This window comes from Lipotes vexillifer, unplaced genomic scaffold (assembly GCF_000442215.2).
Source record: "Lipotes vexillifer unplaced genomic scaffold, Lipotes_vexillifer_v1.1 scaffold238, whole genome shotgun sequence".
Classification (NCBI taxonomy): Eukaryota; Metazoa; Chordata; class Mammalia; order Artiodactyla; family Lipotidae; genus Lipotes; species Lipotes vexillifer.
In genome coordinates this window covers 1,793,942-1,820,369 of record NW_006785665.1, presented here as the reverse complement: position 1 = coordinate 1,820,369, position 26,428 = coordinate 1,793,942, and the positions used below count along the sequence as shown (strand labels likewise).

General features: G+C 50.9%; 1 protein-coding gene and 1 pseudogene across 1 annotated transcript; both read left to right on the top strand.

Annotated features, from left to right (window-relative positions):
- The first annotated feature begins 5,487 nt into the window (after positions 1-5,487).
- SEMA4A (semaphorin 4A) lies at positions 5,488-24,094 on the top strand. The gene is made up of 15 exons (XM_007457905.1): positions 5,488-5,659; positions 6,449-6,619; positions 8,781-8,941; positions 10,502-10,564; positions 10,825-10,923; positions 11,155-11,260; positions 12,081-12,197; positions 12,576-12,700; positions 12,862-13,034; positions 14,095-14,245; positions 19,557-19,737; positions 21,618-21,736; positions 21,846-22,003; positions 22,286-22,386; positions 22,779-24,094. The coding sequence occupies exons 2-15, from the start codon at positions 6,478-6,480 to the stop codon at positions 23,369-23,371; spliced, it is 2,289 nt and encodes a 762-aa protein (XP_007457967.1). The 5' UTR covers positions 5,488-5,659; positions 6,449-6,477; the 3' UTR covers positions 23,372-24,094.
- Positions 24,095-26,244: 2,150 nt separating this feature from the next.
- LOC103080589 (60S ribosomal protein L23a-like) overlaps positions 26,245-26,428 on the top strand; it is a 1,019-nt pseudogene continuing 835 nt past the window's right edge.

The following is a 26,428-nucleotide window of genomic DNA, read 5'->3' as shown; positions in this document are numbered from 1 at the left end:
AGATGGGGGCCAAGGACACCCCCGGGTGTAAAGTCGTTCTGCAGTCCAACCTGCCTGTTACAGCCCTAGCCCAGTTTCCTCTAATCCCTGCCACCTTGATTCCAAATCATTTCTCCCCCTCCTGCCGTGTGTCCCAGTCCTGGGGAAGAAGAGCCTGTAGGCACCCTCTGAGTTCCCAAGGGCCTCGGGCTGAGGTCACACAGGATGGCATGTCAGGAAGTGGGGGGGAAGTGGTAGCAGCTCTGCTCAGTCCACTTCTGCTTTCACCACAGACCCTTCGTGCCCTGCCCCGGACAGAAATGCTCACCCATCACCCCAACCCAGACCTAACCTAAAGGGGAACCAGGTTTGGCCTGTGAAACTCTCTGCCCTGGGCCAGCACAAGCACACTCACTTCCTTCTTCCTAAAAATACTAAGTCTAGAGATAAGCCAAGCTGCTCCCAGGTAAACTGGAAAGCCATCGGTTTACCTATGTGAATCAGAGAGGGCAAGTGCCCTGCCTATGATCACACAGCAAGTTATAGGTATCCAGGCCTGGGATCCAGGGCTCTATTTTTGTTTTAATTTTTTAAAATTTTATTTATTTATTTATGCGGTACACGGGCCTCTCACTGTTGTGGCCTCTCCCACTGCGGAGCACAGGTTCAGAGGCCATGGCTCATGGGCCCAGCCGCTCCGCGGCATGTGGGATCTTCCCGGACCGGGGCACGGACCCGCATCCCCTGCATCGGCAGGCAGACTCTCAACCACTGCACCACCAGGGAAGCCCTGGATCCAGGGCTCTTGCTCCCCAGTCCCATGGTACCTTTTCTCACAATCTTCCCACAGGCGGAGAGAGGCCAACCTGGAAGGGGTTTTTTGTTTTCCATTTCTTTTTTCCTTTTTGTTTTTTTTTTGGCCACAGGGCATGTGGGATCTTAGTTCCCCGGCCAGGGATCGAGTCCACACCCCGTGCAGGGGAAGCATGGAGTCTTAACCACTGGACTGCCGGGGAAGTCCCCTGGAAGGGGCTTTTTCAACTCCTCATTTTACCAGTGAAGAAGTTGAGGCCCAGGGGGGACAGGAGGGAACTCAGGTAAACAGTGGCTCAGGATCAGGGCTGGAAGAGGCCCAGCTCCCAAAGCTTCCACCCAGACCCCTGCTTGCCTCACAGATGGGAAAGAATCCAGCTCAGTCTTGTCTCTTTTCAGCCCTATCTCATCTGGACCTCTGGAAAGTCCTTTCTGAAGTCTTCCCTCAATCCCTCCTCTTATAGCACAAACTTTCTCCTACTAGGTCTCAGGGAGTTAGCCAAAGAAGGCTTCTGGCATCTTCTTGGTAAAGTGGCTTAGTAAGAAATGGCAGAACCTGAACCTGGCAATGGAGCCCTTGCCAAGCCAGGATAATATGAATAGAAGAGGGCTTCCTGGGCTTCTTGACAGAGACCCTGTCTCTTGGCTTCTTTGCATAGATATTTGTGAGTTCATTTGCATCCTCATTGGCAAACTCAAAAATTTGCCTGGGGTCAGGTGGACCAGCATCCAGGTGTGACCCCCTTACTTATACACAGTTCCCGAGAGAATGGGGAAAACACAGAGAAACTGACCATAAAGGAGAAATGGCCCCAACTGACCCCCCGAACCCAGCTGGGGAACATCTGCACTGTGGTGCCTGCCTGATGGTGGGCAAGGGAGCTGAGCAAGGACCCCCAGGGGTTAGTGTGCCCCCTCCTGCCTCCCCCCACATCCGGAGCCCTGCCTCCTCCACACATGTGGATCCAGGAGCCGCAGAAGGTGGGGCGCAGGGGGACACTGGGTAGGAGGAGGAAGAATATGGGGAGATTCTAGTCCCTCCCACTTAGAGATGCAGTTGCCATGGTGACTGAGGACGAGTGAGGCGGGATGGGGTTGGGGATGGGGGGTGGGGGTGTGGCAGGGACGAAGGCACTGGGAGACAGGAAGCCTGGCATTCCAGGGGGAGGGAAACACGGAGGCCGCTACAAGCTCCAGGTAAGGGAGCGGGAGAGCTGACAGTTCGGAAAGGAGGGGGCGGGCCATTGTCTGGCGCTGGCTCTGCCCTGAGGAGGGGACAGAGAGAGGGGGTCGGGCCATTGTGTTCAGTACTCAGCTCAGTCTTCCAGCACTAGTCAGACGGAAGGAGGAAACCTAGCAGGCACTGGGTAAGGGGTTAGGGGGGACTGGGCTGGGTGGGTGGCAAGAAGGCTGGGAGACTGGGGATGGGAAGAGGTGGGGGGGATGCTGGGGGAGTAGAGGTTTGGCGATATCGCTAGTGCCTTAGACACAGTAGGCACTTAATAATTATAAGTTGATTTGACTTGTTTGTGATTGTAACAAGAGGGTAACGAAGGGCAGGGCAGGTGGGGCTAAGAAGGAGAGCCAGGAAGCTGATGTTCCCTAGGACTGTGCCCTTCTGGGGCTGTCCCTGAAGCCAGAAGGGAGAGGTGGTGTGGGAAACTGGACCAGCTGGGTCATTTGCAAAGCCAGGAGTGGCTTCTCTCCTGGCTTCAGGAGCCCCTCCCTCAGTGAGGTATCCATGCTCGCTCAGGGTGCAGAAGAGACGGAGTCCCTGGGGTGAGCATGGGGTAAGTGTGGGAGTGACATCCCCATCTCCCTTCCCACCTCCATCCCCACATCTACATCTCTATCCTGGGCTGAAAGCTGGCCAGAAAGGGGCTACTATTTGATGTGGTCTAGGGGCCGTGGGGGAGGAGTCCCCACTGCGGGGGTGGGGGTCAAGGTTGAACTCAGCATTGTTGTCATGGGGGTCCCCAGGCTGGGCCCCAGGGCTGGGAGAGAAAGGAGTTTGGGAGCTCCCACACTGGAGCTATGAAATGGCACGGCCCTTACAGCCTGGTCCTGAACCTCTGACCCCTTCCTACCACCACCCCACCTGAACTGCTGCCTGACTCCAACCTCAGCCAAGACGCTTCGCCTCCCTGGCCTTGGTTTCCTGGTTTGTACAGTGAGGGGGTGGGACCCTGTCAGTTCTGAGCATTCTTGATATTTTGGGCAGGACCTGCTACATCATTTGCAGGGCCCAGTGTGAAAAGAAAGTGTGGAGCTCCTGGAACAAGATCAAGACTTTCAAGACGGCAGCAGCTGGGCGTTAGACCAAGCGTGGGGACCTGCGTGACTGCGCAGGTCACATGCCCAGGAAGCCAGCCCTGGCTGTGGGCTCTGCAGGCTGCAGCAAAGGAGATGGCAGTGTAACTTGGGATCTGACTCCTGAGGCTCTGGTGCAAGACAAGCAGTGGTAGGGGCAGGGTGCCCTTCCTCCCCACCAGGCTCCTCCAGGGAACTAGACCAGAAAGCCCCTGTGGAGACAGGGGGTGGGACCTGTACCTGATGGCCTTTCTTCAGAGAGGTTTCTGTTTCCTCTTGAGTCAGGAATCACCCCAGAGGTACTGTTTCTTAGCCCATCGGAGCTAGAACTTGCCACCCCCGACCCTACACACTCGCCTTCTCCATCCAAGTGGCTCAGAGCTGAGTTTCCCAGACTAGGGCAGGAGTAGGACTCCTGAGAGACAGTGTAGCTAAGGAAGTCACTCTGGTATGAGGCAGATATGAGTTTAACTTGGCTTCTGGCTGTGTAACCTCCTTTGCCTCACTTTCTGTCATCTTTAAAAGGCGATTATGGTGGTACCTAGCTAAAATTGTTGGGTAGACCAAAGCCTGATAATGCAGACTTCATATTCACTGGAGAGGCTGGAGGAAAGGGAGACTTGTTGCCAGAAGGAGAATTCCTGGGTCTCTGCAGAAGGAGGAACTCGGCTCAGGGCATTGAATCTAACACTTCCAGAGAGGTGGGAATAGGGCAATGACTGGGAGGGTAGGGCTGGAACCTCCTCCCCCAAGCCCCACCCACCCTATCAGAGCTCCTCCCAGAGACCCAGAAAAGCCGATCTGTTCAAGCAGAGAGGCCCCAGAGCAGGTTAGGCTCCCACTCTGAGCTTGAGGTGGGGTCTGGGTGGGAGTTTCCCTTGATTCTGAGAGTCTACAAAATGTTCTCTGGATGGCTTAGACCATGGCTTCTCCCAAGGATCTGGCAACAAGACTCCATGAGAGTCTGGGGAAGTCTTAGGTAAGTCTTGATAGAAACAGTTGTCAGGAGGGGTTTGGCTGAGGCCAGCCCTCAGGGAAATTGAGGGAAAATGGGAGCAGAGGGAAAGGAAAGAAGGCTGAGCAGACTGATAAGGAATTCTTCTAAGGAGGAGCCTAGGCTGACCCATCACCCTGTAGGCTTTGCTGTGGCAAGAGGGACGGAAGTAACCCTACAGGAAGGACTTCCTGACCATGAGGAATGTGCATTTAAGAAGGAGGTGGGTTATTTATTGGAGTCGGATTAGCCCTGGGGTGTCTGTGCTCTTTAACCAGCAGTCAGCTGGGCTCAGGCTGAGTGGGCAGGAAACTACCCACTTTATAGGTCATGAAGCCCTTGGTTCTAGATGCCTTATTAACCCTGGATTATGAGGTTCCCCCTGGAGCCTTCAGGGAGGGGGTGAGCAGCCATCATCAGGCGTTTGGGTGCCCCAGAAGCATGTTCAAGCTCAGATGGGAAATTTTCTGGGTTTCCCACTGGCCTGATGCTGCCGTAAGAGTGTTGGAGATAAGACTACAGAAGGAATTTCCACAGCAAAGCCATGGATAAGAGCCTAATGCAATTGTTTTATTTATTTATTAGATTTTTTTAAGCCATTTAAAAAAATTGAAGTATAGTTAATTTACAGTGTTGTATTAGTTTCAAGTGTACAGCAAAATGATATTTATACATATATATATATATATATTCTTTTTCAGATTCTTTTCCATTATAGGTTATTACAAGATAATGAATATAGTTCCCTGTGCTATACAGTAGGTCCTTGTTTGCAATTGTTTTATTTTATTATTATTATTTTTTTTTGCGGTATGTGGGCCTCTCACTGTTGTGGCCTCTCCCGTTGCGGAGCACAGGCTCCGGACGCGCAGGCTCACGGGCCCAGCCGCTCCGCGGCATGTGGGATCTTCCTGGACCGGGGCACGAACCCGTGTCCCCTGCATTGGCAGGTGGACTCTCAACCCCTGTGCCACCAGGGAAGCCCAACTGTTTTATTTTTTTAAGACTATGGCCCAGTTGGAAGTGGGAGGTTTGAAAGTTTAGACCCCACTGCAGGGACTTCCCAGTAGGTAGGAGTAGAGAGACTGCACCTTGTGGGTAAGTGCAAAGAGGAATATGAAAGACTGTGTCATGTCTCCTAGCTGGGAAGTCTTGAGCAAGAGGTGAAGCCACTGCTAGTCTGGTTAGACTGGATGTGATGAGATAGAGGGACAGGGGAATGGCTGAAATGACCTAGAAACTTTCTGGCTTTTTAAACTTTCTGGATAGATGAGGTGAAAGACAGAGGTGTGCCTCCTTTTAGTCCCCTCCCAATCCACCAACTTCCGCCCAAGCCAGGGATCTGTCACAACTCGAGGTGGAAATTCTGGTTTCCCTTGCCCAGAGCTCCCAGTGCTGGCTTTGCCGCTATGGGTACCTGGAGCGTCGCACACCTGGTCCAGCCAGGCTGAGCCTCCCGTCCCCTGCCTCTGGGGCCTGGGAACCCCCCTTCTTTATTCTCTTGGATGGCACCCACGCCCAAGAGCCTGGACACCTAGGTTCTACACTGTGTCTGGCTCAAGGGTGAGGTGAGATGGGTGGCTGGGGGGTGGCAGTCCCAGGGGAGGATTATGCAGAGGCCCAGGGAGATAGACAGCAGCAGCACAAGGACCAGGGAGAGAGGGGGCAGCTGCAGAGGCTGGGAGACAGCCAGCCAGTCCCTGCCCTGGGCCACTTTCCGCACGACGCTGATAGCCAGCCCTCCAGGCTGGACTCCCATCTCCTCCCTGCAAGAAGAGGCTTGTAGGCCTGAGAGTCAGCGACCTAAGCCCAGTTGGGGAGAGATCAGAGCAGGCTGATTCAGACCTGGTCTGCTTGTTTGGGTCATCAGAGGGTAGGGCTGTGTATGAGGCCCTGGGTATCAACAGATCTGAAAGTGCCAGGAGAGTCAGGTCTGAAGAATCTGTATTGTGAGTGCAGGAATCTGCTCCCCAGAAAGTTCCCTGCCCAGGACCAGGCATTGGTTTGGGCTCTGGGCTATAGGAGGAGGGAAGGCAAAGAGGAAACAGCAAGAAAGAGTTCCGTGAGAGTAAGGGGAGAAAAGGCAAAGTGGGGCTATTGGTGCAAAGAGATCAGAAGGGCGGGATGGGGAACAGCTGGACTCCTACCCAGAGGGGAGAGTGAGGTGGGATAAGGCCTGTGGGATGATGGAAGTGAGACTCTCTAAGGGCACTCTGGAGAGGAAACTGGCCCGTCTCTCTAGCATCCCCCCCACAATACACACTTCTGCTGCCTAGGGCTATCTGATTGGTTCCCAGGGAGGATGTGGTAAAGACTGCTCACCCAGAGGGTGGCGGGTGCCTGTTTCCCCAGAGCCGTCTGGTGACAGCCTCTGGCTGAGCATGGCCCTTCCAGCTCTGGGCCTGGACTCCTGGAGCCTCCTGGGCCTTTTCCTCTTCCAGCTGCTTCTGCTGCTCCTGCCACCACCGACAACTGCACGGGGTGACGGGCAGGGGCCCACACCCAGGGTCAAATACTACGCAGGTAAGTGTCTGATGATCAGGAAGTGTGGGGGTGGCAACACCGGGCTGACTGAGAAAGGAGTGAATGATTAAACTCACCTGGGGCAGAGATTGAGGAAAGGGAAGTGAGGGGACCAGGGGGCCAGGGACGTTGTGCCTTCTTGTTCTCTAGAGTTGGTGATTTTTCTTTCCCTCCTTAAATGTCACTGGTCACCTCAAACCCGTAACTGCTTTCATGCCCTCAAGTGCCCCAAAGCAGAGGCCCCTGCCAGAAGGGCATCTGTGGGCCTGGTGACCCAGGACACACCAGGACACACAACTGCACAGATGATGCTGGACCACGTCATGCCCAGTACTGTGGACACCAAGAATACAAGAACTCAGTGTGGCCTGGCTGGGATACGGACCCTGGGACCCTTTAGGCACAGCTTGGCTGGTTTCTTACTGAGGCTGTGGTGACTGCAGGTCTTCCACCTCCAGGGAAAAGATTCAGGAAGGCACATGGGCCCTGTAGGAGTTGTAGGGGCAGTCTCCTGGGCACAGCTGTGTCTTTAGCGTCTTTCTGGGGCAACGCGGTAAAGGAAATGCGTGTTGCCCGTTGATGGAGGGGACTCCTCTGTGTTGGGTGCTGGGATTACAACATAAACAGGGCTCAGCCCCTGCCCTCAAAGTGCTGATGGTCCCAGGGAGGAGGCAGATGAACAGACAACCACACTTTGGGGCGGTCAGTTCAGTAACAGAGGGGTGTATACAGTTCTGGGGAGGCTGGCCTCTCCAGCACCTTGCCACATGTTTCCCCAGCTCCTCCTCTTGACTGGTCCTAAGAGTCTCTGAGCCTCCAAAGGTAACAATTAGTTAGTCAGTCCTCTAACTAATGCAAAAGTACAAATGTGCTCATGAGGGAGGATTTCAGAAGCTCCTCCCCGCTTGCTGATATGCCAGGGGACCAGGCACACATGTCCCACCTCTGCCACACCACGGTGATGGGGAGACCTCAGGGAACCTCCCACAACCAGCTGGAATCCCATGCCCAGGTGACATCTAGGCGCTTGCAGGAAACTTTGGAGAAAAACATTTCCTTTCTGTTCAGCCTATGGCAGTGATTCTTGTGGTGGAAATTTCCTGCAACAGAGGCGGGGAGGAAAGTGGGGCTGGTGAGTGGGTCCCCTACAACCCACAGCTACTCTTGACACATGGTCCTATCTACATCTAGCTTTCCTGTCTGTGGCCGCCAACACCTTCCTGTCGTCTCTCTGCCTTCTGCTCTCCCCACGGGTGAGGACCAACGTGTCCTCCCCCACTGCAGCACCCAGGCCTGGAAGAGCACCCACTGTGCCTCACTTTATTTCCTGTCCCTTTGTCTGTCTCTTGGGTACGGGCCACCCTCCCCCAGCCCCAGTCTGTCATTACCCTGTCTCTGGCTGCCTTTCCTCTCTACTATGAGCTCAACACACAAAGCTCCTATGGCTGCCAGCAGGGTGGGACGAAGCGGGGAGCTGCTGATGAAGAGTGGGTCCAGTTGCCAAGGTCTGGGGAGCACACTCTGCCAGCCCTTTTCTTCCCCTGACTTTATCTCAGAAATCAGCTGCTTGCCCACTGACTGCTTTTTTTTTTTTAAACATTTTTTTTTTCTTTTTTTTTTTTTGCCGTACGCGGGCCTCTCACTGTTGTGGCCTTTCCCGTTGCGGAGCACAGGCTCTGGAGGCGCAGGCTCAGCGGCCATGGCTCACAGGCCCAGGCGCTCCGCGGCATGTGGGATCTTCCCGGACCGGGGCACGAACCAGTGTCCCCTGCATCAGCAGGCGGACTCTCAACCACTGCGCCACCAGGGAAGCCCTAAACATTTTTAAAAATTAATTAATTAATTAATTTTTTGACTGTGTTGGGTCTTCGTTTCTGTGCGAGGGCTTTCTCTAGTTGCGGCAAGTGGGGGCCACTCTTCATCGCGGTGCGCGGGCCTCTCACTATCACGGCCTCTCGTTGTGGAGCACAGGCTCCAGATGCGCAGGCTCAGTCATTGTGGCTCACGGGCTTAGTTGCTCCGTGGCATGTGGGATCTTCCCAGACCAGGGCTCGAACCCGTGTTCCCTGCATTGGCAGGCAGATTCTCAACCACTGCGCCACCAGGGAAGCCCTGACCACTGACTTCTCATCACTGTCTCCTTCTCCCCACCTTTCAACAGGGGATGGACGCAGAGCTCTTAGCTTCTTCCACCAGAAGGGCCTCCAGGATTTTGACACTCTGCTCCTGAGTGGTGATGGAGACACTCTCTATGTGGGGGCTCGAGAGGCCATTCTGGCTTTGAATATCCAGGATCCAGGGGTACCAAGGCTGAAGAACATGGTGAGAGGCCAGGGGAAGGGCGTGGGCTGGGAGTGAGGAGCGAAAGCTGCTCTGCGCTTGGGCTGCTTACGCATGAATAACCACCCAATTTGCTGTTACCTATAATCGGCAACAATCAGCAATTCTTTTTTTTGTTAATATTTATTTATTTTATTTTTTGGCTGCATTGGGTCTTCGTTACAGCGTGCGGGCCTCTCTCTAGTTGTGGCCCGCGGGCTCCAGAGCACGTGGGCTCTGTAGTTGTGGCACACGGGCTCTCTGGTTGTGGCTCGCGTGCTTAGTAGTTGTGGTGTGCAGGCTTAGTTGCCCTGCGGCATGTTCCCCAACCAGGGATTGAACCCGCTTCCCCTGCACTGGAAGGCGGATTCTTAACCACTGGACCACCAGGGAAGTCCCCAACAATCAGCAATTCTTCGTATAGACATATATATATGATTGGTATAACAGACAAGAAACACTAGAGTGGCCTCACTATTCATTGGTACCATGAATACTGGTTGAATACTATTAGTTACTAAAATGGCTGATATTGGAAATCATTGACATATGAGAGAAACATTGACTCAAATTATATCAATAATACGATATCCACCCACCAGTAGAAATCACTGAAGCTTCTGTGTTAAATTACAGCCACCCTACTCATGGGAACAACATGAGGGAGAAAGGGAGAGGGAAGGAAAAAAGGGAGGGAGGGAGCTAGCAATTACTGAGCATCTCCACGGTTTGTTTTTCTCAATGTGTGGTCTGTGGGCCACCTGCACACATGGGATGCCAATTAAAAATACAGATTCTGGGCTTCCCTGGTGGCACAGTGGTTAAGAATCTGCCTGCCAGTGCAGGAGACACAGGTTTGAGCCCTGGTCCGGGAAGATCCCACATGCCGCGGAGCAACTAAGCCTGTGCGCCACAACTACTGAGCCTGCGCTCTAGAGCCTGTGAACCACAACTACTGAAGCCCGTGTGCCTAGAGCCCGTGCTCCACAACAAGAGAAGCCACTGCAATGAGAAGCCTGTGCACTGCAAGGAAGAGTAGCCCCTGCTCACCACAACTAGAGAAAGCCTGCATGTAGCAATGAAGACCCAACACAGCCAAAAATAATAAATAAATAAATAAATATAATTTTTTAAAAAGATTCTCTGAGGTATGAGGAACTGACATTTTTAACAATTTCCCCAGGAAATATGGTTTTTTTTGCCAACTGCTGCTTTTATACCATGCATGGCATTAGGTGCTTTACATATGCTACCTAGTTGTGCCCTCCAGAAGCCTGTGCAGTTGACCATGACCATTCAACCAGTAAGTGGCTGAGTCTAGATTCAAACTCAGGTCTGATTCCGTAGGCCATGTTCTACCATGGAGCTGTGTCCTAATGAATAACAGTATCATCAGAGTAATAGCCAGGGTCACAAAGTGAGGTTATTATAGCCCACTAGCATGTAACTAACCACTATGCCTGCTGGTGATTTCACATCAGAGCCAAGGGGGGGATGGTAGGTCAGAGCTAGAGCTGAAGACCTCATTCCCTTTATCTCCCCTTTCCCAATGCCCCACTTCAGATACCCTGGCCAGCCAGTGACCGAAAAAAGAGTGAATGTGCCTTCAAGAAGAAGAGCAATGAGGTAAGTAGAGGTGGAGATACTGGGGCTCTGGTAGAGAACCCTGGTGTCCCTAGACCATCACTGGATGATCTCAGGTTGGATAGGCAGCAGAGGATGCTTGTTTGCATGATAATTGCCTGCATCATGTTCTATAAAGACAGACAGGGACTGCCTCAGCATTGCCCAGCCCTTCTCCCTACTAGGGAGTGAAGGAGCAGCCTCTGGGGGCCCAGGAGTTTGGGGCAAGTGCCCTGGAGGCCTGAATTCTCTATCTCCCCCAGACACAGTGTTTCAACTTCATTCGTGTCCTGGTCTCCTTCAATGCCACCCATCTCTACGCCTGTGGCACCTTCGCCTTCAGCCCTGCTTGTACCTTCATTGTGAGTTATCTGGCACCGGCTCTCAGGCCCCAAGCATCCCTCCTCACGTCTACTCCCAGCTCATCCTCTGCAGCTCTGGAAAACTCTGGTTTTCCAGACGCAGGACCCTTGTGAGCTTCCTGGCCCCAGACCAATTTTCCTCTACATCCCCTCCCCTTCCTCCCTCACGCCCCTCCTTTCCCAGACATGAGACTCTGGCGTTCTGGCCCCCCAGCCACTCCCCCTCTCTAGGAACTCCAAGATTCCAACCTGTTGCCCATCTCGGAGGACAAGGTTGTAGAGGGGAAAGGCCAAAGCCCCTTCGACCCCGCCCATAAGCACACAGCTGTCCTGGCAGGTGAGTATGAGGTTCCCTGGTCCATCCCAGTAACTGCTTTCCCTGGTCACTCTGTGACATATGGAATCTGACAATTTCCTGAAAAGCATGGGACAGAGGGAGGAGAAGCCAGGAGCCTCGGAGCACAAAATCAGAGGGAGAATCAGGTACCCCAAACGTCAGCCCCTGCTGAAACTGCCACAAAGGAGGTGGAGCGAAATGGATATGGAGAGAGGCACAGAGGTGGGAGGGTCCAGGAAGGGTCTCAGGTAGGGAAGAGGTCTGAGATTCAGTCATTTGTTCAACGAGTATGCTCTGTATGAATGCCCCCTCTGGTGTGCCAGGCATTGTGCTAGGAACTGTAGGGATTACAAAGAAGAAATCATGGTGCTGTGCCCTCCCAGACACAAACCATTACAGACTTCCCACCCTGGCTTCCTGAAGGCGGTGGACTTTGACTGAGTGGGACCTTGAAAGATAGGTAGATGGGCAGGGAAGGTGTTCCATGAAGAAAAGGGTAGGACTTGAGGTACGGAAACAAAATGAAGCCGTCTTTGGGCAACAATGAGTGATTCTAACTGGCAAGTGGTTTAGCTGGGCATGGGAGGGAGCAGCCAGAGAAAAGTGCCAAAACACTGAAGGCCATAAGGTTGGCCATTCCCTGTGGGCAGAAGGACCTAAGAATGGTGCTCAGTGGGGGGCTGTGAGCTGGCCTTTGGGATTCCATAGGAAGGTGTAGAACACACGAAGGAGGCCAGAGACTGATGTGAATGCTGACAGGTCTGAGGAGGGCAGGGGCACCCTCCAACTGATGAGGTGTCCCCTTCTTTCCCCACACTAGATGGGATGCTCTATTCCGGCACCATGAACAACTTCCTGGGCAGTGAGCCCATCCTGATGCGCACACTGGGATCCCAGCCTGTCCTCAAGACGGACAATTTCCTCCGCTGGCTGCAACGTAAGGACCGGAGCCCCACCCAGCACAGGTCTGGCCCCCTTCCCCAAGTCCCGGAGACCTGGCACTGTGAACTGCTGTTAATTCACTCAACTCTCGTTTGTTGAGGCATAACAGTGTGCAAGGCAGTACCGTTAGGCACTGGCGGTACTGCAGAGAAGAAGACAAAACCCCCGTCCTCTTGAAACTTTCATCTTACATAAATAATTAAAGAAGTACCAGTCGCTCCCCGCCCCCACCCCCCACCCATGGCTACGTCTCGACCAGCTGTGGGACCCGAGAGGTCATGTCTCCTGTCCTCCAGAGCCAAGGGTTTTCACAAAGGGGAAGCCAGGGCATCCATGTGCTCCATCTCTTAGCCCATCTGCCCCGCCCCTGCAGCGGACGCCTCCTTCGTGGCAGCCATCCCTTCCACCCACGTCGTCTACTTCTTCTTCGAGGAGACAGCCAGCGAGTTTGAGTTCTTCGAGAAGCTCCACACATCCCGAGTGGCCAGAGTCTGCAAGGTCTGCAACCTGGGCGGGAGGCGGGGCTGGCTGTGGAGAAGCCAATGGGGAGATGGCAGAGGCGGGGTGAGCTCTTAGGGACCAATGGGGGTGAGGGGCGGGGAAGAGGGCGAGGTCACGTGGGGGCAGGGGGCGTCCCCTGACTTCTCTGGTGCCCCTAGGACGACGTGGGCGGCGAAAAGCTGCTGCAGAAGAAGTGGACCACCTTCTTGAAGGCCCAGCTACTCTGCGCCCAGCCGGGGCAGCTGCCCTTCAACATCATCCGTCACGCAGTCCTGCTGGCAGACAATTCCTCCACCGATCCCTATGTCTACGCTGTCTTCACCTCTCAGTGGTGAGCAGCCAGGCGGGAACGTGGCGGCTGGAAGCGGGATTACGGGTCAGCACCCTTGTTGCCCTGGCCCGCCAGGGAGGGTAGGAACTGATGTGAGCTGAGCACATACTCCACACTTCACATACGAAGGCATTTGATCGTCACCATCTCCCAGGAATTTGACTCATGCCCTTAATGTAGATGGGAAAAATAAAGCTCAGAAAGGTTCTTATTAGTTTATATCCTGCCTGGTTCCAAAAAGGATAGGAGGCAGCTTACAAAAGGATTTTATTTTATTTTACAAAATAAAATCCATGAGGAAATGGAAATAAAAGGAGAATAAGAGAACCCAGGGATCCGGTCAGCACATTACACATGTGCTTTACAAATGTGCGTTACAAATGTGCAGTCCTGGGATGTCGGCACAAATTTAGCTCTGAGCTTCCTAATGGTCAGAGCAAAGAGTGAAACACCACCAGCGACATAAGATAAAAATACAGTCATTGCTTGGAGGCTGAGAAAGTTTAACTTACTTGCTGTGGTCTGGTATCTGCTGACAATATGTCAGGTATCAAAGATATCTGTTGTAAGCAGGGTCTGGTATCTATGGCATCCAGAACTGAGAATATGGTGTATGTCACAGGTTAAAGAGAACAGGAGAGACCTTTTGTCTCCGCAGACCAAGGCTGAAGGAATAAAAATAGTTGTAGTTAGGCTCTGGTTGGTTATCTGAGGACCAGGAATACATGGGATCCCCAAGGAGGAACACTTCATCTGGAGCCTGTTGGGCAGCTGGTTATACTGCCCCTCCCATAGGGGCCCAGTCTGGGCAGGCCAGGCAGGAGACACCCCAGGGCATGAGCCCCATTTAATTCTCATTAAAGATAATCACACCTCAGATCCTAAGATGGGCTAGAGTCTGGGGCTCTCCTAGCCCTTATCACCACAGCTGGGGGCTGACCCAGCCCTTCATCCTCCTGCCCTTCTGGGGTTTCTCACCAAGGGTGGGCCAGGGCTGGAAGGGGAGCTTCCTGGTATAGCAGAGGAGGTTACAGACAATGTCCCCTCTGGCTTTCTCCAGGCAGGTTGGTGGGACCAGGAGCTCTGCTGTCTGTGCTTTCTCACTCAAGGACATCAAGCATGTCTTTGAGGGGAAGTATAAGGAATTGAACAAAGAGACTTCACGCTGGACTACTTACGGGTTCCCTGATATCAGTCCTCGGCCAGGCAGCGTGAGTACTACCCATCCCACTGAGCAAACCCTGCCTCCCCAGACACATAATATGCATGTCAAAGTACCTATCACGGCATAATAAATGCCCAATAAATGCTAGTGTTCCCCGCACCCCCAGGTCCTGTCTGTTCAGATATTCACCCATTCTGGCTGCCCACATTCCACATGTGTCCAACCCCATCCTAAACACAGAGCAGCACCTCTTCACCCCAGCTGAGTGCACCCCAAATACCTGGGTATATTACTAAGGAAACAAGGGAGCACGGGCTGTGCCAAGGACTGTCTTGGGCATCTTCACCTGCATTTCTTATTTAACTTTTGTTTTTTGATCAGAGTGTATATGTACAGCATTTAAACAATCATATAGATTTACATGGTTGGTTACCAAAAACAGCCTGTTTCCTATCCTCAGCACTTTTTCCTCTCTAGAGACAACCACCTTCAACTCTTTTAGCTGATTCTTTTGATATTTATCTCTAAATCTTGAAATACTTTTCTTGCTACTTCTTGATGTTTCAGTGTCAGGCAATGTCTATTGAATTCCCATTCTGGATGGTGAGGATTTAACCATGTCCCCCACCCGCACTCAGCGACGTGCTGGAACTGGCTTGCAGCAACTAGCAAGGACCCTTTGTGCATCTCTTTACAAATCCAAGTTCAGTGACAATACATTGATAGCTTGAAATCAGCCATGGTGGGAATAATACATCATGGAAATCAGCAAACACTTCAAATCAGAGGTCCGCCCGCTCGTCGTTCCCCGGAGCTGCCTTAACAACACACCACTGCACCCACCCCTCATCTCCCAACATTGCTTTATAGTAATTTTGGTTAGATCAATATTTATATTATGTTTCATTATTCACAACTGAGCCAGGTAGTAAGCCATGATTATTTTTCCTCTTTGCATAATTAAAAATTTTTCCCTGGGGTTAGTAATTATCTTGATTATTATTATTATTTTTTTTTTTTGCTTTGTTTTCTAAGCTCTTATCTTTAATTCAACCCCAAACTCTTCCTCAGTTATCTGAATCTCTTTTAAAAACAGATCCATTAGGTATTCTAAGAGTTTCGTCTTCCTGGAGATCCTTCCTATCTGCTGCAGTCTGTACTTAACTACATCCGGGACACAGCTGCCATCCTGGAATCTCCCTTCCTCATCATTCTGGGCATTCCCTTTGCCTCTTCCTTGCGACAATCTGGTGTTTCTTACATCCCACAACTTCCTCTCTTTTCTTTTTTTTTTTCACTATCTCATTTTAGTGGAGATTCCCGGAAAGGGATACATGGCAGGTAAATTTTTTGGAGACCTTGAATGTCTGAATATGTCTTTATTCTACATTCACGTTTGATAGTTTGCCTAGGTGTATCTAATTCGAGACTAGAAATAATTCTCCTTCCAAACTTTGAAGGCTTCCTCTATTATCTTCTAGCTTCCAGTGCTGCTGTTGAGAACTCTAAAGCTATTCTGATCCCCAACTCTTTGAATGTCACCTGTTTTTTTGTTTTTTTTTTCTCACTGGAATCTTGTAGTACCTTTTTTGTGTCGCTGGTTGTTTTGAAATTTCATGCTTGTGCCTTGATGATATCTGTTTGTTCATTGTCTGGACATTCAATTTGCCCCTTAAGCCTGGAATTTTAGTTCTTTCAGTTCTAAGAAGTTTTCTCGAACTATTTCCTCCTGTTCCCTTTTCATTCAACAAATATTTTTTGAGGCCACCTGTCACTGTTCTAGGCACTGGGGATATAGCAGTGAACAAAATAGACAAAAGTCTCTTTCCTCATGGAGCTGACATTCTAATGTCAGAATTTTTTTTCACTTCTTTCTGGACCTCCTGGACTAGTCCTCTACCTTTTAAAATCCTTTAAAAGATTTTTTCCATGTCTTTGGTTTTGTTTTACTTTCTGAGAGAGTATCTCAATTTTATCTTCTGATCCTTCTATCAGATTTTTAATTTCTGCTCTCAGATATTTAATTTACTGGATTTTTTGAGCTTTGAATATGTCTTTTATAAACATGTTCCATTATAGAGAATTTTAAATATATAAAAAGTGGACAGAATAGTGTAATGGACCTCCGTACACCCATCAGCCAGCTTCAACTCATAGCCAATCAAACTGTTTCATCTATACCCCACCCACTTCTCCTCTTATTATTTTGAAGCAAATTCTGGTCATTGTATCATTTCGTCTGTATTAGTTTCCTATGGCTGCGATAATATATTACCACAAACATGGTGGTGTGAAACAACAGAAGTTTATTCTTTCACAGTTCTGAAGGCCAGGTGTTTGAAATCAAAGTGTCAGCAGGGTTGGTTCCTTCTGGAGGCTCTGAGGGAGAATCTATTCTATGCCTTGCTCTGAGCTTCTGGTTGGCTGCTGGAAACCTTTGGTGTTCCTTGGCTTGTAGGCACATCACTCCAATCTCTGCCTCTGTCATCACTTTGCCTTATCTCTGTATGTCTCCTCCACTTCTCTTAAACAGGCACTTGTCATTGGATTTAGAGCCCATTGTAATCCAGAATGAGTCATCTTTTTTTTTATATATTTTATTTATTTATTTGGCTGTGTTGGGTCTTAGTTGCTGCATGCGGGATCTCTCACCGCGTTGCACGGGCTTCTCTCTAGTTGTGATGTGAGGGTTTTCTCTTCTCTAGTTGTGGTGCACAGGCCCCAGGGCATGTGGGCTCTGTAGTTGTGGCACGCGGGCTTTGTTGCCCCGCGGCATGTGGGAACCTAGTTCCCCGACCAGGGATCGAACCCACGTCCCTTGCATTAGAAGGCAGATTCTTTACCACTTTACCACTAGGAAAGTCCCCAGAATTAGTCATCTTGAGATTTTTAATTATGTATACAAAGACCCTTTCTGCAAATAAAGTCACATTCACAGGTTTTAGATGGACATGTCTTTTGGGGGGCTACCATTCATCCCATTACCTCATCCGTAAATATTTTAGTATCTTCAAAGGATAAGGGCTTTGAAAACAACAACAACATAGCCATAGTACCATTATCACACCAAAAAATTAATAATAGTTCCTTAACCTAATATGCATTTAGTGTTAAAATTTCTAATAGTCTCACAGATATCATAAGGGTTTTTTAAAAATATTGTTTGTTTATTGGAATCAAAATCCAAATAAGATCTGTAAATTTGGGTTGGTTGTTCTTTTCAGTCTCTTTTAGTCTGTATGTTCCCTTTCCAACTTCTTTTTTTCTCTTGCAATTTATTTGTTATGTAGAATTTTCCACAGTCTGGATCTTGATTTTGCATCTCTGTGATGGAGTTTAAGTATTTTCTGTAAATTGGTTGGTGTTTGGATCTAGAGATGTAATCAGATTAAAGTTTGATTTTTGGGAACAAGACTACCTCATAGTGGTAGTGTGGTCTTCTTTCAGGAAGTATGTAATCTCTGGCCACACCCTTTGAAATAAGAGCTCCTCTTTTGTAGCATTATGTTCTTGTTTCATGGGTATACTATCTTCATACTTATCTCTCTTAAGATAGTAATGATACTTTGCTGTGGTTTTCTTTTCTCCAAATCATTTCTGTTTCTTCTTAGGTTTTTGTTTATTCATTTTTTCCATTTCCTTGTTTTGATCTCTTTCATGTTCATGGTTTCACTCACATATCTGGTAATCCTTGGCTATCTACTCATATTTAAGAGGGAGGGGACCATGAAGCTGTTTGGAAACTCTGCACCCTGGGCATGACTTGGCAACTTGAGCTCCGTGATAGCTCCACTGAGGATGGTCTGGCTGGACTGCTTTGTTGGGGACCTTCAATGTCAATATCTTTAAGTCTTTCCTCTTGGACCTCTAGTCAGTTTTCCTGGAGTAGATTCTTCCAGTCTTCTGCCTGGAGGGAGATGGTCTGGCTCCTGGTGTCTGGGAGCCATGGGGAAAGAGGGCTGGGTGTGGGGGGAGAATCTCAGCAGGTACTGTGTCTACTTGGATTTAATCCCCTGCTTTCATAGTGGTGTCACCCATCTCTGCTGTACTCCATTCAGAGTCCCTCTGTCTTACCCTCTCCAGAGAATAAACCTCCAGTTTGGGGCTAGGGTATGGAAGGGACAGTCACTCAGTGGCATGGAGCTGGGAGGAAATCTGCCTACTTCTTAAAGAGACTTTCAAATAATCTTCTTTATTCAGCCCCTCCTTTACCCCATTTCCAGAGGTGACTGGGGCCACTAACCCATGAACTTCAGGAATTCTGCCTTATAAATCAGATAGTTTGGGGTTATCCCTGGGCTTGCTTAAGAAGATTCTTTTATCCTGCTAAGTCTTTTCCTATTTGTTCATTTGCTTTCCAGCTTCCAAAATGTGGCTGCTTTTGCCTCCTCTCCTGTTCTCCCCATCCCTGTAGGTTTGTGTCTTTAAAAAAAAAAAAATCCCTTTGGGAGGAAGTGAGAGTAAGTGCCTATGCTCATTCTGGCATCAAAATGAAATACAGATGTTATTATATCACTTTACAGATGAGGAAGTTGCAACTCATAGAGGTGGGGTAACTTGTCTGAGGACATATCTTATAGGTGACAGAGCTGGGGCTGGTGTTAAGACAGTGTTCTTGGAAACGGAGGACAAGAATCGTGACCAAAGATCAGGACACAGGTGTCCCAAAGCCACAGTATGCTGGTGTTGGCAGGGCCTTTCGAGAACAGCTGGTCCAACCCCCTCATTTTATGAGTAAGAAAAAGAAGGCCCAGAATGGAGAAGGGACTCTCCCAGAGTCACGCATCAAATTCATGCCACACCATGATGAGAAACATTCCCTGTTCACCACCCCTTTCTGTGACATCATTCATTCAATTACTGACTCAGCGAACATTTATTGGGCACCGACTGTGTGCCGGGTCCTGTGTTAAGCCTGGGCTTACAGACATGAGTTCAAGGTGGTCCTTGTCTGCAAGGGACCCTCACTCTACTTCCTGCTGGTGGCCAGGCGTCCTTGGTGAAGGTGATGATGGAAGAAAAAAATGACAGCTAATGTTTATGAAAAACTTACTTTATGCCAAGCACTGTTCTAATTACTTTTCATGTATTGGTGCATTGCATCCTCACAGCAAGCCTGTGATGTATTGGTAATAGGCCCATTACACTGTTAAGGAACCTCAGGCACGCTGAATTCAGAGGCTGGAATTCAAATCCAGGCAGTTCCCCAGTCCAGCTTTAATCCCCATCCTGAAATGAGGACTGCCAAGAGGAAAGGAGGCAAAGGATATTAGCCAAGGGGGAGGGAGGGAGGGAAGAGGCAATGGGTGAGTTGAAGGAAGGAGAAAGCTGACCTGGTCTGCCTCCTTCCCCTTCAGTGCTTGGAGGGCCCCTCCTCTGATAAAGCCTTGACCTTCATGAAGGACCATTTCCTGATGGATGAGCCGGTGGTGGGGACACCCCTGCTGGTGAAATCTGGTGTGGAGTACACACAGCTTGCGGTGGAGACAGCCCAGGGCATCGACGGGAATAGCCATCTGGTCATGTACCTGGGCACCAGTGAGTAAAGGGCTGAAGACCACCCCTCAGAGGGCCAGAGCAGGGACTGCAACTCGGGCTGAGGAGGGAAACCTTTGAGTTCATTCACTCAGGCATTTATTCAACAAATGTTTTCTGAGCACCTACTTTGTGCCTGGCACCTTGCTAGGCTCTGAAAATACAGTGGGAGAACAAAACAGTCCTGTCCCTACCTTCTCTGAGCTTTCAGTCTGGTGGGGGAGAGAAACATGGAGGGCTTTGGTGGCCTTAGCAAGAACTGTTTATCTTATGGGGAAGACATGCTAGAGAGGTGAAGAGTGAGGGAGGATAGAGGGGGAGCTGGAAACAGCGAGAGTAGAGATCATAGATCACGCTTCAGGAAGCTTGGCTGTGAAGGGGAAGAGGGGAAGGGGAGGTAACTGGAGGAGGGCGTGGGATCCAGCCAGCAATCCTTTTAAAGATGGGAAAGATCGTCAGGATCCGGTAGAGAGGGAGATGGCGAAGAGATGGGCAGGTGAGGGGCTAAATGGCAGGTTAAGTTGCAGAGGCAGCAGGAAGCCTGGTTCTAGAACCAGGTGGAGGGACTGGTCGTGAGTGGGGGAGGTACAGACCTCTGCTGGGATGGGAGTGAAGGAGTAGAAGGGGGGATAAGACTGGAAGGGGGAATGTATAGACTTGTGGGGGAAATGGACAAGACGTAGAGGGAGCTCTTTTGTGAAGGCTTTTGTGTTTTCTACGAAGTAGGAGGACACAAGGTCATGAGCGGGGGCGGCGGGGCGGAGATTGAGGGGTAGAGAAGGTGGGAGGTTTGAGGAGAGAGGAAAAGATTCAGATATTCATCTTAGAAAGAAAGAGAGGGACTTTGCTAGTGGCACAGTGGTTAACAATCCGCCTGCCAATGCAGGGGACATGGGTTCAATCCCTGGTCCGGGAAGATCCCACGTGCCGCGGAGCACCTAAGCCCGTGCACCACAGCTACTGAGCCTGCGCTCTAGAGCCTGTGAGCCACAATTACTGAGCCCGTGCTCCTAGAGCCTGTGCTCCGCAACAATAGAAGCCACCACAATGAGAAGCCCGCACACCACAATGAAGAGTAGCCCCTGCTCGCCGCAGCTAGAGAAAGCCTGCGTGCAGCAATGAAGACCCAACGCAGCCAAAAATAAATAAATTTATTAAAAAAAAGAGAGAGAGAAAAAAGGAGAGACAGTCTGCGGGGGAGATGGGGAAGATTGCCAAGCATATATTATATTGAGGGCCTGGCTGAGGTGGATGACCTTGAGCTTTAGTGGAAGAAACCCATCAGGTTCATTCATTCTTTTAAGACATCAGCTGTGCATATATTGGGTATACAATAGAGAACAAAACAGACAAAAATCTAGCTCCTTTTTGGAGTGCGTGGGGACAGACAATAAACATACTGAAGAGTCAATTACTGGGTACATTATGAGATTAGAAAATAAATAGAGCAGTGTGTGGTCAGGAATACCAGTTGGGGTGGTAGTAATTTTTAAAAGGGTGGTCAGGGTAGAACTCACTGAAGTGCCTTTGAGTAGAGACACTTGATGGAGGTGAGGGAGGCTGGTGATGTGATTTTTCTACAGAAGTGCTCAGCAGTCCGCTTCTCCATTTCCATGGAGAAAGGGGACGGTTGGGTTCCTCCAGGCATGGAGTTTTATCAGGCAGTTGCAAAGGAAGGGCCGAGAGGCAAGGGATTTCCAGCCATTTACAAGCAAGCTCCATCTCCGTGGCATGGAGGGAAACGGTCTGACAGATCTGTGTCCAGTGCACACTGCAGAAGGAGCTTTCTGACAGCTGGGGAAGCCATCTGGAGTCAGAGAGGGAGCACGAGAGGGGTGTGTAGATGGGGTCAGACAATTTCAGCTCTCTCTGTCTCTTCACAGGCACAGGGTCCCTCCACAAGGCTGTGGTGAGTGGGGACAACAAGGCTTATCTGGTGGAGGAGATCCAGCTGTTCCCTGACCCTGAGCCTGTTCGCAACCTGCAGCTGGCCCCCACCCAGGTGGGAAGGGGCCTGACCCTCACATGGCCTTCTAGTGGGGCAGACCTTGGGTGCTGGGTTCTTCCTAGGTGTGGCGAGGACGCCCTGACACTCTCCATCTTTTTTCCAGGGCGCAGTGTTTGCAGGCTTCTCAGGAGGCATCTGGAGGGTTCCCCGAGCCAACTGTAGTGTCTACGACAGCTGTGTGGACTGTGTCCTTGCCCGGGACCCTCACTGTGCCTGGGACCCAGAGTCCCAAATCTGCCGCCTCCTGCCCACCCCCATGCCGTGAGTGCCCGTTACCCAGCTTATGGTCTTCCTCTTTCCAGGTGCTACTAACACATTCCCTGCAAGATTCCCCCGGCCTGTGGGGGGGCTCCTTCAGGGATGGAATTGCATCAGGCAGTTTTGAGCTGCTCCAGTCCACTCTGGGCTTCTCTTCCCCTCCTCTCTGTTCTACCTAGTCTCCCAGACCCACCTTCCTCCCCCCTGCACTTCGCTCTCTTGCTCCCTCCTCCTCCCACTCTTGGCTGTTTCAAGGGATAATTTTTGCTTTCCCTGCCTTCTCAGGAAGTCCTGGAAGCAGGACATGGAGCGTGGGAACCCAGAGTGGGCATGTGCCAATGGCCCCATGGGCAGGAGCGGAAGGCCTCGGAGCCGCCCCCAAATCAGTGAGTGTGGGACCAGGGGAGGCACAAAGGCTCGGGAGGACTTCCGGGAGGGGGTGGGCATTTCTGGCTCAGTTTCTCCCCCAGCACCTGCCTGGCTTGAGACCTGAATACCCAGAGTTGGAATGGATTGGGATGTAGGCTGTAGGGAGGAGGGACAGGAATTCTAAGCTGGGATTCAGGGTTGGGGTTGAAGTTGCTTCTGGTGTCAGAGTTAGAGTCAGATGGACTGGGGAGGTTAGTATGGGACCCAGACTGGAGATAGGAAAGGGGTCAGAGTTGAGTTTAGGACTTGAAATAGAAGTTGGAGGTGGGAGTTGGGGCCCACATGTCGGGTAGAGACTCCCTCCTGCCTGCTCTCTCCTTAACCTTTGGCCCCTTTCCCTTACCTACAGTTAAAGAAGTCCTGGCTGTTCCCAACTCTATCCTGGAGCTCCCCTGCCCCCATCTCTCAGCTCTGGCCTCTTACCACTGGAGTCACGGCACAGCAGCGATCCCGGACATCTCTTCCACAGTCTACCGTGGCTCCCTCTTGCTGCTACTGCGAGATGGGGTGGGGGGTCTCTATCAGTGCTGGGCCACTGAGAATGACTTCTCATACCCTGTGGTCTCCTACTGGGTGGACAGTCAGGACCAACCCCTGGCCCTAGATCCTGAACTGGCGGGCATTCCCCGGGAACGCGTGGAGGCCTCGCTGACCGGAGTCGGTGGTGGGGCTGCCCTGGCTGCCCCGCGGTCCTACTGGCCCCACTTCCTCACCGTCACTGTACTCCTTGCCTTAGTGCTTTCAGGAGCCCTCATCCTCCTCCTCGCCTCCCCTTTGGGGGCACTCCGAGCCCGGGGCAAGGTCCAAGGCTGTGGGACCCTGCCCCTTGGGGAGAAGGCCCCATTGAGCAGGGCGCAGTGCCTCCAATCCCCCAAGGAATGCAGGACCTCTGCCAGTGATGTGGACGCTGACAGCAACCTCCAGGGCACTGAGGTGGCTTAAACTCGGTACAAGCTGGAGCTGTCGGGTAGGGCAGGGCGCCTGGCCGTGCTGGCTGGGGGTACCGGGAGCAGTGCAGCCCTGACGAGGGTGGGAGTAGCACAAAAGACCACCTTCCTCCCACAAGAGGACCTTCTCTGCCAGTCTGTGCCACCGATAGCACTCAGTGGGGCTGGGCACAGTGGTCTGACTCCCCTATGGGACTCCCTTCTGCCAAGCACGTGGCCTCTCTAATGGGGGCTGCCCCAGACCTGGACCTACGCTATGATAGGAGGACCTAGAGAGGATCCTTCAGTTCTGGCCATTCCAGGACCTTCCAGAAACATACTGCTACAGGAGACCCTAAAACACCAAACACCTAAGCAACTGTAAGATAGCACACCACACCTGGAGACTCCACTCTAAAAGCAGCTGCCACCTTGGACACCAACACTCCCCTCTCCCATGGCTCTCCAGGACTCTGCAGGGAGCTGCTCCCTTCCTGCTCCCCTCATCAACTCAACCAGGGAGGTCTTTCCTGAAGTCTCACCTCCTTCCATCTTGCTGCAGTTGGGGCAGATTTAACCCCTTCTGGCCTGGCTAGAACACAGGGGTAATCTGAGCCTTGTTCACTCCTTTTCCCTGGCTGACCCCTGGACCCCTTTCCTCTCCCCTCTCCTTTGTTTTGGGATTCAAAAACGACTTGTCACAGACAGTTTATTTTTTATTAAAAAGACAAAGCTTATGACTGGTGCTGTTTTTGTCGGAGCAGAGAGCACTCCAGCCGAGGACCGCGGGAGGTAAGGGGAGCAAGCAGTCCGAGGACATTAGTAGGTTTGTAGGGTGATTGTTCTCTCCAGCTCCAAACCACCTTTTTTGCCCTGCCAGCTGCCTCCCAGCCCCCAGCCAGCTCCACAGCCCTTTCTTCCACTCCAGGCACTGCTAGAGAGTGACTGCAACTCTGCCTTTGGGGCCAACACACGTCTGTGTGTCTGCCGGCCAGGCAGCACCTCATCCATCACGGACTCCGTGCCGCAGTCCCACAGTTGCTGTCCTCAGCTGTCCCACACTTCTCTTGACTCCTCCTCAGCCCCCCTTTCCCACTGCAAGCTGTTGGTTTCAACTCTTGGTGGATTGAATTTATAGCAAGACTGTGCAGTCACCCCCATCCTGGCCACATCCTTCCCAATATCTGACAAACACTCTGTCCACGCCCCCTTATCACCTTCCCCCTCTCCCTCCTGTCACGAAGCCCCATGTCCCTCCTCCAACGAAGGCTAACAGGTGCATTTGCCCCTTCCGTTGTGCCAAGACCCCCTGCATCGCGCTCCCCACTTTATTACTCCCTCATCGTTAACCTCCCTTCTTCCACCCACAAGTGTGCTCTCTGTACCGAAAAAGAAAACAAAGCAATAATCCTTCCCACAGCTCCACCCTTTCAGTCTAGCCCCTCCACCCTCACTAACTCTTGCCTGTTACCACCAATCACCAGGCAGGGTCCGTTCTTGCTGCCCCCCACCCCACCCCACCCCCAGTGTCGCCCTCACCCTCTTTAATGCCCTGTGGTCTGTCTGGCTTTTCCCTCACCTCTCTGCTCAGATGACTCTCCACGATTTCCCAGAAGCCCCCCACTGGCCTTGACCTCTGTGCAGTCTTTACACCTTGGCCACACTATTCTTCTTACAGCTCTCTTCTACTATGGCTTTTTCTTCAAAAAAAAAAAAAATTTTTTTTTTAAATTTTCAATTGTGGTAAAAAGCACATGGTGATATAAAATTTGTCTCCTTAACCATACAGTTTAAGCATACAGTTCAGTATGTTAACTATATTCACATCGTTGTATAACAGATCTCTAGAACTTTTTCATCTTGCGAACCTGAAAGTTGATGTCCATCAAACAACATTCCTCCTCCTCCCAACCCTTGGCAACCTTCTGTCTATTAGTCTGACTACTTTAGGTGCCTCATATAATCATATAGTATTTGGCCTTTTGTGACTGGCGTATTTCACTCACCATACTGTCCTCAAGGTTCATCCATGTTGCTGTATAGGACAGGATTTTCTTCCTTTTTTGAGGCTGATTAATATTCCATTGCATCTATAGACTACAATTTCTTTATCCATTTGTCTGCTGATGGACATATGGGTGGTTTTCACTTCACCATTGTGAATAATGCTGCAATGAACATGGGCGTGCAAATATCTCAAGATCCTGTCTGCTAGGGCTCCTTTATTGGCGTTATTTGGCTTCTCTTGGTATTTCTCCCCTTCTGGTTCCTTTCCTTCCTCCCATTACCCAATGCACTTTTACCCTGAGGCCTGGCTTTCACTGTTCCAAGCACCCTTTCCAGACCTTTTCTCTTGTGGCTCTCCATGACCTCTAGGCCAGCGGCTGTTGGGTAGTGGAAAGGGAATGAGGCCAGGGTTGAGCTCCTGGGGCCTTCATCTGCTGTTAATAGACTTGGACAGCTCTTCCTGTCTGCACCTCAATATCTTCACCTCTCAGAGGGAAAGGGTGCACAGGAAACTTCCTGCTTTAAGGATTATGGATCCCTCACTGTCAAATACATAGCTCCAGAGCTGAGCTTTCTCCTGTCCTCCAGCCAGTTCAAGGACAAGCCTGCTGGACATCTTTATCCAGGTGACCCAAATGCTCCCAGAACACCTTTTCTCTGTTTCCCTTCTCAGCCTCCCACCAACATCACTCTGGAATGTACTCTTTCCTCATCTCCCTCTAAGGTATAATTTAGAAGCTATCTCCTCCGTGCCATCTTCCCAGCCTGCCCCAGTCCTGGCTGATTAGTCTTCTCTGAGATTTCCCCAGCACTCACTGTCTACATCATTCATGAGGTACTTAGACCCAACCATAAGAATGTAAAACGCAGCTTTTCACGAAGATGGCGCTGAAGGCGAAGAAGGAAGCCCCTGCCCCTCCCAAAGCCGAAGCCAAAGCAAAGTCTTTAAAGGCCAAGAAAGCAGTGTTGAAAGGCATCCACAGCCACAAAAAAAGAATGTCTGACGTAATCTACCTTCCAACGGCCCAAAACACTGAGGCTCAGGAGGCATCCCAAATATCCTCGG